General features: G+C 38.0%; 1 protein-coding gene across 2 annotated transcripts; it reads left to right on the top strand.

Annotated features, from left to right (window-relative positions):
- Positions 1-1,010: 1,010 nt before the first annotated feature.
- Positions 1,011-10,525, top strand: LOC117963819 (taste receptor type 1 member 1-like). Of its 2 annotated transcripts, XM_058993022.1 has the most exons (7): positions 1,011-2,587; positions 2,721-4,700; positions 4,792-5,101; positions 5,746-6,528; positions 8,151-8,366; positions 8,584-8,704; positions 9,047-10,525. In XM_058993022.1, exons 2-7 carry the CDS (start codon positions 4,504-4,506, stop codon positions 9,976-9,978), a joined length of 2,559 nt encoding a protein of 852 aa, XP_058849005.1. In that variant the 5' UTR covers positions 1,011-2,587; positions 2,721-4,503; the 3' UTR covers positions 9,979-10,525. The 2 variants fall into 2 exon arrangements, with proteins under 2 accessions (XP_058849005.1, XP_034761036.1); XM_034905145.2 differs by having other exon boundaries at positions 1,011-4,700.
- Positions 10,526-12,292: the final 1,767 nt, after the last annotated feature.

Below are 12,292 nucleotides of genomic sequence, written 5' to 3'. Positions count from 1 at the left end.
TTTTAGGATTTTGAATGTTTGAATCAGATCGCCGCGTAGTCTTCTTTGTTCAAGACTGAATAGATTCAATTCTTTTAGCCTGTCTGCATACGACATGCCTTTTAAACCCGGGATAATTCTGGTTGCTCTTCTTTGCACTCTTTCTAGAGCAGCAATATCCTTTTTGTAACGAGGTGACCAGAACTGAACACAATATTCTAGGTGAGGTCTTACTAATGCATTGTAGAGTTTTAACATTACTTCCCTTGATTTAAATTCAACACTTCTCACAATATATCCAAGCATCTTGTTAGCCTTTTTTATAGCTTCCCCACATTGTCTAGATGAAGACATTTCTGAGTCAACATAAACTCCTAGGTCTTTTTCATAGTTCCCTTCTTCAATTTCACTATCATCCATATGATATTTATAATGAACATTTTTATTGCCCGCATGCAATACTTTACACTTTTCTCTATTAAATTTCATTTGCCATGTGTCTGCCCAATTTTGAATGCGGTCTAGATCATTTTGAATGACCTTTGCTGATTCAACAGTGTCTGCCACTCCTCCTATTTTTGTGTCGTCTGCAAATTTAACGAGTTTGCTTACTATATCAGAGTCTAAATCATTAATGTAGATTAGGAATAGCAGAGGACCTAATACTGATCCCTGTGGTACACCACTGGTTACCTCACTCCATTTCGAGGTTTCTCCTCTAATCAGTACTTTCTGTTTTCTACATGTTAACCACTCCCTAATCCATGTGCATGCATTTCCTTGAATCCCTACTGCGTTCAGTTTGAGAATTAATCTTTTATGCGGGACTTTGTCAAAAGCTTTCTGGAAATCTAAATAGACCATGTCGTATGCTTTGCAGTTGTCCATTTTCAATGTTGCATCCTCAAAAAAGTCAAGTAGGTTAGTTAGACATGATCTCCCTTTCCTAAAACCATGCTGGCTGTCTCCCAGGATATTGTTACCATATAGGTAATTTTCCATTTTGGATCTTATTATAGTTTCCATAAGTTTACATATAATAGAAGTCAGGCTTATTGGTCTGTAGTTACCTGGTTCAGTTTTGTCTCCCTTTTTGTGGATCGGTATTACGTTTGCTATTTTCCAGTCTGTCGGTACAACCCCTGTGTCAAGAGACTGTTGCATGATCTTGGTTAGCGGCTTGTAAATAACTTCTTTCATTTCTTTGAGTACTATTGGTACTCAAAGAAATGAAAGAAGCCCACGCTGGTGCTCTGATCGATTGTCTTTTGACTGAGCTGGGGTGTTTTGTTACTGCTGATACCCGAGTGCAACACACTCCTCTGTCTGTGTTCTCAATGGGGGGGATCAATTCATGTAAATGGGGTCCCATAACAAACCAGAATACTAGGGGCTTTTTTAGTCTTGGGTTTTTTTTTTTTTAAACTTGCAGGGATAACATTGCAACCTTGTTATCCTGTACTGTCCACAGGGCATTACATTAAAATGTAATTCTCTGTGGAATCATTGGTTCTAGTTTGTATTCCATGCCCTTGACTGGTGTTGCATGAATGGCATCTTCCACATCCTTCCCTGATTTGAATTGTTCTGCTACAACGTGAGCTGGGAAACTAGGGCGGCATGCAAATAATGTTTCTGCTGCCTGTCTTCACCTGGGATGCAGGTCACTGCACAGATAATAACATCTTCTATGCAAACCATTAATGGAGAAACAAAACAGTCTGACAGCTGGTCAGCGATGATCTCAGACTGGGTTTGTAAAAGCTGCCGTCAGACTTTAGTACCAAAAGTCATAGAAATGAACAGTGTGGATGAACTGGAACACTTACATGATGCATTTCTGCATTGTCTGTCCTAAGAGCTTACTGCAGGACAGCATGGTAAAAGTTCAGTTCCTGGACACTAATTAGGACCTGTCCATACCTGATTGGGTTTGGCATCGCCCTGGTATGGGGCAAGTCCTCCTGGTAGACCACAGGTGCTTTGATTACTCTGGAAGATGGAACAATTGGCATATTTTACTTGAGCATGTTGACTGTGATCAGGACAGGCGGTGGCACCAGCACCATATTAGATACAGGTCCTAATAAAATTGGCAGGCAATGTAAAGGAAAGTGAATTCATGCTAGAATTGCCAGGCCTGCTTCAGGAAGAATTTCCCATCAGTGTTCCCCAGCTTGTTTAATTGTGAGGAGACTTGGTAAGGACATTCCTAAGCCAAGTAATGGAGACTATCAGAACATGGGAATATATAGCTGCCTGTCTATAAGTCCATCCAACTATACACATGTAGCACTTGCTTTGTATACATAGTGGAGGGAAGTCTTGTTTGACAAATCCCTTACATATGGAAGGCACAATTAGAGTACATGATCTGTTATTGTTGCACTTTGCATGTCCAGGATGCTGCCTTTGCATAGGTTATGCTTAGATTGATGTTTTTCCTGTCTTTTTTTTTTTTTTTTTTTTCACCATAGCAAATCCGGTACCAGAGAACAAATTCTGGTTTGCGGTGCACTTCTGAATGAAAATCGATGCAAATTTGGAATTATTGGATTGCGAATTTGTCATTGTTTGCATATGTGAGGTGTTGGCTGTCTTATGTGAGGTATTGGACTGATTGAAGACATTGAAACATATGTAGTTTTATTTTACAATTTCTAAACTGTTTCTCATAAGCAGCCTAAAATGTTTTCTTCTTTTCTTTTTTTTTTTTTATTATTAACATTTATTCACGGCAGTCCTGCGTGGGTCTGATTTTTACAACCCGCTTCCGACATGGACCCGCTACTACAGAACCCGACCTGAACCCGCTGCAGCACCGTCTTCTTACCCGCGACCCGACCCAACCCACTTTAATAAGACCTGCAACACAACTCGCAAGTATTTGTCCTTTGCCTAGTGCCTGTGTCGACTGGCGCTCTCACATTCCCACACAGATATATCTACCATTCTCCACAGAATGAGTTTATACAATTATTATTTGTTTATTTAGCAGACGCCTTTATCCAAGGCGACTTACAGAAACAACAGGCTGTACAACGTGGTAGCTCTACTTACTTTACTATAAAATACTATTCCTAGTACTAAATACTAGTCTATTCCTTTCGTGTCACCAATTGAAAGGGAGATACACCTGTGCTTTTGCAGATATACCAGTTTTGTGGCTGTCTTACACATAGTGACAGGTTTTACAAGCAATGAATCCAGTCACATGTTCATTATTTTCATTTGTTATAATTCCAAAAGAATTCTACATGTCTGATTTACCTGTCAAACTATTATCCACTACATGATATAAACCCTGTGCTATCTTTTGTTTCACCTAGTCCGCAGGCATTTTTATTGTCACCGAGCAGACGTGATAAAAGGATCTTGTGACGTATCAAGCAAGCGGCAATACAAACCGAGAACACTGCTTAGTCAGCTGACTCCTCCCTAATCGCCTCCTGCTTTAGTGCAGGAAATACCAGTGTAGTGTTATAAAGTGGTACATCATCACAATGTGGTACGCGTACCAAAACTTGACCCATGTAATGTTAGAAACTGGTACACTGTCAGATTTTGGTACAGGTGCAATCAATTGAGATGTGATGTGTTTTCTTATTGTCAAACAGAGGTACATTTACCATTAATTATACATTATTTTTTTGCAAACCATTAATTATACATTTTTTTTTTTTTGCAAACTTAAACTGGAAACAGACAATCGGTTTGACGAACAAGACAAAATGAGAAGTCCACCGCAAAGCTGCAGAAGTGAAAAAATGCACAAGACCCAATGTATTGCATATGATAAATATTCACATACTATTTTTTAATGGTGGAAAAATCTGATAAATTAATTTTAAGAAGATGAAAAAGACTGAAAACAGCATAATGTACCAGATTTGAATGGACACTAACGTGCTTTCTAAGCGTAAGTTGTTTAAGCATGCGCGAGCAAGCGCATTGCGCTGTGTACCACTTTTTATCCGCGTACCTGAAAATAACACTACACAGGTACATTTACCTTCTAGTACGTTATTTGTGAAAAGGTTTATTCTTTGACCCGAACTGCAAACCGCGAAAAAGTTCACGTTGCAATCCGACCCGCTTCTGCGGGTCACCTGCGGGTACCCGACCCGATGTTTGTTATTCTGCTGTTCTTATTTTACACTAATGAAGGGTATGCAAATATTTCAAATGCAACACTACATTTAAACTGCTGCTGGCACTCTGATTAACTCAAATGTGGAAAATACCAGTAGTATGAACATTGCTATTGTAGAACTCTTGACTCTTAAATAATGTTCAGTTTGTGTTGCACTATATCGTTTAACAACCTACGTTTTTAAAATAATTTTACAATCCTTCCACAAATCAGACATGCTGTTTTTCTGATTATGCAGTAACCCAAGCGGTAAGCAAATTAATTTCAGCGTCAAACCGGCCAGTATCCCACAGTATGTAAATTCTACTATAGAAAAGCACATGCATGCACATGGTCAGTGTGTATAATCTATACTCTGAGGAACACCAGTCATGGCCTTTTCTTCTGTCCTCTTATTCACACGCTTGTGTGCTGTGACCTTGGCTTACTCTGAACCCAGCTGCACAGAAACGCCCGGACCCCAGTTTGAGTTCCAGCAGGACGGTGATTATTTGATTGCTGGATTATTCCCTGTTCATGAATCACTTGGTATAACCAGACCAGTACCTGAACTGCAGGACTGCAATACGTAAGTGCTCCATTCTTAGTTTTAAATGTTTAATTAATAAAAATCTGCAGGTTTAACAATTGTAAATGTCTGTTTTTTTGGTTTTTTTTAGTGAAATTTTCAACAAACATGGTTATCATTTGATGCAAGCCATGCGATTTGCCTTGGAAGAAATAAACAGTGCCACCAGTGCTCTGCTGCCCGGTGTTAAATTGGGATACGAAGCATACGATATCTGTTCGGAGTCGGCTAATATTCTAGCAACATTCAACATCGTGTCCAAGCAGAACGTTGAGCACCAAAATGAACAGCTAACAACAGAGACGCACAATGACCCCAAAACTATAGCTGTGATCGGACCAGACACCAGCACCTATGCTTTCACCACAGCGAGCGTAATGGGATATTACCTGATGCCACAGGTATTTACATACTTTAAACAGCATTTTATTTACAAATGGTTTGATATGGGCGATATTCACACAAATAAATAAATCACAAAGAGCTATGGTCTTGATATTTTGGTGTTTAGATTACAGTAGCTGGTTTGGTGCAAATCAGCACCACATTTTAACAGTTTAAAATAGCATAATGCTGGAAACAGGTTTGGATCATATATCAGACTTGCTGTAAAAGTGTGTCATTCCTTTGCTTATTCTGTATAGTGACCTCTTGTGGATCTTACTGTGGTAAACTTTTTGCTAAAGCCACTTTGAAACCTTAACTCTGAAGCAGACAACAAGCTGTGCTGGTCCATTCCATTGCATTCCGTTAATTAAGTCCTGTTACATAATTAAACAACAGGTTGAAACAAAGTCTTGCTACTGAATGGACTACAAGAGGTTGCCTATCTATTGTGTTATAAATAGCAATTGTATTATTTAACTGCAGTTTTGATAGCGCTATGGTAACAACGTTAAACTGTATAATTAAAATCATTAACCTTGCCTAGGCTTGCATGCAATGCAGTATGTATGTCGCAAACTCTGGGATTATAAAACCCTTTGTTAAATCATCCTGCTCACTTTACTTCATGTGTTAATAAAACACTCTTTCATATTTGCAGATCAGCTATGAGTCTTCCAATGAGTTGCTGAGCAACAAACGATTATACCCGTCTTTCTTCCGCACTATCCCCACCGATAGGTATCAGGTGAGGGCGATGCTTCAGCTACTGTCAGAGTTTCATTGGACCTGGATTGCCGTCCTTGGAAGTGATGAGGACTATGGGACACAGGGGATGCAGAGTCTATCTGAACTTGCCTTGAAATATGGGATCTGCGTAGCTTACCAAGCCACCATACCCTCTTACAGCGAAGACACAAGGGCTCAAATGCTACAAGTGATTAAAGGCATTGTCCAAACCAACGTGAACGTGGTGGTAGTTTTTTCTAGCAATCGCAAAGCCAGCGGGTTCTTCTCACTGGTCATCGAGCAGAACATCACCGACAAAGTGTGGATTGGTTCTGAAGACTGGTCCATGTCCACGTTGGTTTCCATGCTCCCTAAAATCAAAAGCATTGGCAGCGTCATGGGGATATCCGTCAAGGCGGCAGTGATGCCCGGCTTTGCTGAGTTCGAATCTCTTTCTATTGAATCAGAGAACACTAAGGCCAACGAGGAACCAGTGTGCCAGAGTGAAACTTTCTCAGAGATCCTCGCCTGTTACCAGGTATGCGACCAGTGCAGGTTGCTGAATTCTACAGACGTGCCCTCCCTGCTGGAAACCTTCGATATTCAATCTTCATTCAATGTCTACACCGCCGTGTACGCTGTTGCACACGCACTGCACCAGTTACTAGGCTGCGACTCTGAAGAGTGCCAAAAAAAACAGGTGCACCCTTGGCAGGTAAGGGGTTAACCTGAGAACCTGACAAGTCGAATCTATTTTATATAGCAGGTGTTCGTTATATTATATATATATATATATATATATATATAAGTTAACGTATAAACTCAGAGTTAACGTATAAACTCTTAATTTGCTACAAGTGTTTTTTATGCAGTAGCACATTTATTTTATAGACCAAAAGTAAAATTAAATAACTGTAAAAACATTGTGATTTTTTTTTTAAGATAACAGGCAATGATCTAACAGGATATTACGTTTATTCAGTGTTATAAAATGCTAATTTAATCTGTCATGGAGAATGTCATCTCCAGTTTTGTTAGAATGTTAACCCTAGTTTCACCCATGATAGAAATGAACACATAATAGGTAGATCACTATTACTTTATCAAAATTCTGACTAAGGGGAGGAAAAAAAACAAACAAAAAAAACAGGAGCAAATAGCTAGCTATAATGTTAGCATGATCCAAGAACAGCTTCCAGTACGAATAATAGACAACATACAATTTTGGTGCATTGGAGGTGCATTAATTTATCTATCGGTTTTCCTTTTATAATAAATTATCACTACCTTGCATACTTCTCCTGTTTAACTAGTGAAACGTATGCTTTGGCAAAAAAAGTTATATGCATATATATATATATATATATATATATATATATAGAGAGAGAGAGAGAGAGAGAGAGAGAGAGAGAGAGAGAGAGAGAGAGATTGCACCATCAAACTATAACTTACACACATAGCTAAATGTCACTGTTTAATAAAAAAAAAAACATTGTGTTTTTTCTTTTTTTTTTTTAAAAATCATGGTTGATATCCCTTATTCTTATTACTACTTAGTTAATTTCTTCAAAATTCTACAGAATTTAAAAATGCAGTGAAAAGGCAGGGTGTGAGCATACATATTTATGAACAAACCAGTTATTATAACATGTTGCATGAATCTTTAAAATGTTGGGATACCGTGCTGGAATTAGCTTTCAGCTTGGTTGTGGTTGTAACCTTGTAATTTCTAAGGTCATACAATGCATGATTCAACAATAACAACAAAAAACTTAAATATAATCCTACTATGTGATCGTTTGGGATATTCAGTTTATTTAAAACAGTAGGTAGGTACTTATTTTTTTACAATTATTTTTATATATAATTATTAATAAAGTCGAATAAACCGCTGTCGAATAAGACCATTTTGCTACCTACTTTCCTGGCAGGTAGCAAATTCTCACTACTGCCTTAAAAAGTTAACTTCTAGTCCTGTGTGTGTGTGTGTGTGTGTGTGTGTGTGTGTGTACACACACTGAAGGGCCATGCCTGGTTTAATATGTGTATTGATGTAGTGTTAACTACTTAGAATTTGACTGGAGGTTTAATTCGTTACATTAAATAAAGTAAAAGATTGAAAAAATATTTATTGTGTGTGGTGTTATTAGGATCCGCCACTGTTAGATCATTCAAACAATCCCCCGGTCTGGAAATGTCTGAGTACTTTAAATCCACGTGTTTATTCTTACTGCAATTACTGTAGGCTTCATCATTTTACTAATAAAGAAGGATACAGCACATGCATGTATGTGTTTAATGTTTTTGTTTATTGTATTTATCATTTGTTATTTGCAGCTCTTGCAACAGATTAAACAGGTTAATATTTCCATTCATGACGCCCCGTTATATTTTGATAATAACGGAGATCCCCCTACCGGCTATGACATAATTGCGTGGGACTGGGTCGGTGACAGCGTATCATACAAGGTGATCGGATCATACAGCCCCAACCCAGAGAGACTGCTAATCAACAGAGACTTGATTAACTGGAATGCCAAGGACAACAAGACAGTAAGTTTGAGATCTTTCTGTCTGAAAACTGTAGGAAACTCATTCCTTATGTATAGGATATTAAAAGGTGTAGTGTAGATTTAAAATCCATTTTCTGTACCCATTTATGCCAACTATATCTGGTATATTTGTGAACTTTGAACAGGGTATGTCAGTAGACCATTCCTGCATGTTTAAATGTTTTCTAATAATTCTTCTCTGAATATAAACCACACAGGTGCCCACCTCTGTCTGCTCTGCGGAATGTTGGAAGGGGTACAAAAGAGTTCTGACTGGCGCTCACGTTTGCTGCTTCAACTGTGAGGCTTGTCCCGCAGGAACTTACGTGGATATAAACGGTGAGAAAATAAATCAATCTGCGCTCTTTAACTAATCCAAAACTTCCAACACTAAATGTAAAACTGTGTCTACTTGTCTCATATTTGTTTAACTCCCATCAAACACACACTATGGGTCAGATGTGACACACTTTTGTACAGGCTGTGTTTGTGTTCCAGTTTGTGTATGGAAACCTGCTAGCCCAGTTACTTTCCCATGGAACCAAGGTTGATATTCCATGACAGGGTTCCTGTTCTCAACTTCACTTCTACAGTAAACATTTCTAAAAAGAATATCATTGGGTAGTTCATGTACTGCTAAGAGCATAACAAAACATGTTTTATCCCCCCTTCCCCCCATAGATCTTTTCAATTGCAAGCCTTGTGAGATACATCAGTGGTCTTTGCCAGAGAGTGACGCCTGCCTCAACCGAACTGTAGAATACCTCCCATGGAATGACATCACTTCGGCAGTGCTGATAATCACCTCAGTCATGACACTGCTTCTGACTGTAGCCACGGCAGGCCTTTTCCTGCTAAACCTGAACACCCCAGTGGTCAAATCGGCGGGTGGAAAGACATGCCTGCTCATGTTGTCCTCCCTGGCGTGTGCGTCCTGCAGTGTGTACGGTCACTTCGGCGTCCCCACGGCCGTGGGTTGCGCATTCCTCCGGGAACTGTTCTCCTTCAGCTTCACCATCTGCCTCTCCTGTGTCGCCGTCAGGTCATTTCAAATCGTGTGCATTTTTAAAATGTCTGGCAAGCTGCCAAAGGCTTATGAGTTCTGGACCAAAAATAACGGTCCACATGTATTTATCTTAGTCACTTCTGCCATTGGGTTCTTTATTTCACTTCTGCGCATTGTCCTGGATCGTCCTGTACCAATTGAGAACTATAGCATCTCTCCTGATAAGATCGTGTTGGAATGCAGCGGGACCCAGTCTGTAGGCTCCGCTATGGAGACAGGGTACGTGGGATTGCTCAGCTTCTTGTGTTTTGCATTTAGCTACATGGGGAAAGATTTGCCAGCGAACTACAATGAAGCCAAGTGTGTCACGTTCAGCCTGTTACTATATTTAGTCTCTTGGCTTGGTTTCTATACCACCTACGCAGTCTACAAAGGAAAGTATACCCCAGCTTTTAACACCGTCGCTGTATTGGCTAGTGTGTTGGGTATACTCGGGGGTTATTTCATGCCCAAGTGTTATATTATTCTGCTGAAACCTCAGCTTAATACTGCAGCGCATTTTCAGAATTGCATTCAAATGTACACGACCAAGAAAAGTGATCATTAATGCTAAAATGTTACTGCAAGTAATCTTTCTGTACTTTAAAAGCCAATGGAATTAAGACAGTACATTTAAGGATCCTGCTGTTAATGGCATTATTTATTTAGTTTATAATAATGTTTAAAATACTTGCAAGTTTATTATTATTTATTATTATCTCTGTAACACTTTAAAATCATAGATGCAAGATCATATGATTATCAATAGAGCTTCATAGGATTGCATAGAAGTAACATATGAATAGCAAATTTGTGTTTGTTATTTTGTAATGATGTTTCTACTCTTGAAGATAAATACATTTTTTTAAAATTGCCAGAAATTCATAATGAATTCAAGTTGAACACCACAGCAGCAGCAGCTAATGCCCTGGAATTCAGTGGAATGTGCAGTGATTGTATGAAAGTTTAAACATTTGTTTATTATTATCAATTGTGGCTTGATTTAGTTTCAACAATATAAATATCATAAACAGCTATATTTTCCTTACTAAATACTGAACGTATGTTACTTGTATATCTGTTGTAACCCAGCTATCTTTGTGTATTCATATATTGTATGTATATAATATATATATATATATATATATATATATATATATATATATATATATATATACACACACACACACACACACAATAAAAATGTAATTGAATGTTCAGAAGAGGTTGGTCTTTTCCATCATTGGGGTATGGGGGATGATTTTTTGAGGTTTTTAGTCAAAAGTATAAATTTACTAAAATGTTTCAGGTTGTCTTTTTTTTCTTTTCTTTTTTTTTATTCAAGTAATGAAATGAGAAATAAACAGCCAAACTTACTTAAACTGTCTTGAATACCTGCTGCATTTTTTATAGTATTGTAATTTCACATTCATTTAAAGAGTAAGGCTTTGAAAATGTGCACTATGAGGCCTGTAATGAGTTCTGTACCACACACCTGAAACAGTCCTTTTCCCCTTCTGTCACTTCATGTTAAGTTTGCTATCTATGTATCTATTTTATAATCTATTATACAAAACACAACACAACTGACAACATGTTGCTTTATCCAGGACTGTAGCCACACCGGTAGTTATACCAATAAACATGGAAATCCTAAAGTTGCAATCAACTCAGTTAAGAAAGTTATGGAGTGTTCCATAGTAGGGTATCGACTATTATTCTGTAGATAAAGAATAATAAACAAAACTGCAGTTCCCCAGCGTTAATGTATCTAAAATATATATTTCAAAATCGGTTATAGTATTCTGCCATTAACAAAGTGTGATTCTTTAACCAAATACTGAAGAATATAAAAGACATTTTAAATACTAGCATTGTTGTGCAGTACAGTAGTTGTTAGGCTATCTCTTGATGTCAGCAAAACACACAAGAACAAGGGATAGAACATTGCAGAGCCGGCACAGGTTATGTGTAATGTGTATTGTACTGTAGATCTACAGTGTAGTAACTTTAAATGTAACATACTGGTGTTTTTCCATTATTTCAGTTTATACTGTATGCATTACGCACTTTAAATAAAATATATTCAGTTATTATTAAGCAAAACACAATAATTGACCTGATTTAACAAAAAACGCTAAACACACATTTTGGTAAGGATTCTTTTTGACAGGCTCTTTCCTTTAAGATCTGAATTGAATGGTGGTTTTAAAAAAAAAAAAACAGTACCTTCTCATGACGAGACGCAAGATATGTAAATATATTAATTTTAGACCTGCAATATAACATTTAAACATGCATTCTCTAGTCTTGCGCCAACACTCCCAATTTTATAAAAAACATTCATTCATCTGAATAAAGACGTGTGGCACGAGCGATATTCCATGCTTGCCATACAAAACTGGCTTGAGTCGTTAATCAGCTTCTTTACTGAACGCCGAAAGCAGCCAGCATCTGCCTTAAATCTGATCCGGGAGAATATGCAGATGAAAATGGTTTGTGGTTTGTTTCATAATGACGTTTGTTGCTCGCTTTGTATGTACAGGCTACAGTGTGTAAGCGACGTGTTGCAGATGAGACACACGTTTACCACTGTTTTCAGTGAAAGACAACTCTTTCTCCCAGTCTAGGTTAAACTGCACATCCGAAGTTTAAATTTAAAATCAGCGTCAGCGAGCGGTGTCGAAGGTCAACAAATGACAAAATATCCGTGCAGTGAACATGCAAGTTCAAAGAAACGAGAGAGAGAGAGAGAATAATTAACACGCATGAATACAGAGAACACACATAATAAACGTTGTGTTTATTTATGATTGAACTGCAATTTGGCCACCTCTGACATATACAATGCCGTCCCAATACCTCCAACAGAGCTTCAATTA

The sequence above is a fragment of the Acipenser ruthenus genome, chromosome 20 (assembly GCF_902713425.1).
Source record: "Acipenser ruthenus chromosome 20, fAciRut3.2 maternal haplotype, whole genome shotgun sequence".
Lineage (NCBI taxonomy): Eukaryota > Metazoa > Chordata > Actinopteri > Acipenseriformes > Acipenseridae > Acipenser > Acipenser ruthenus.
Note: the sequence above shows the minus strand (reverse complement) of the source record. Positions and strands in the feature narration are given on the sequence as shown.

What these genes read in the sequence shown, in the direction of transcription:
- LOC117963819 (XM_058993022.1), top strand. Translation starts at nt 4,504, where the DNA reads ATGGCCTTTTCTTCTGTCCTCTTATTCACACGCTTGTGTGCTGTGACC. An exon ending in GATATTACCTGATGCCACAG is followed by an intron (nt 5,102 to 5,745) that starts GTATTTACATAC and finishes TCATATTTGCAG; the next exon opens with ATCAGCTATGAGTCTTCCAA. An exon ending in ATGCCAAGGACAACAAGACA is followed by an intron (nt 8,367 to 8,583) that starts GTAAGTTTGAGA and finishes TAAACCACACAG; the next exon opens with GTGCCCACCTCTGTCTGCTC.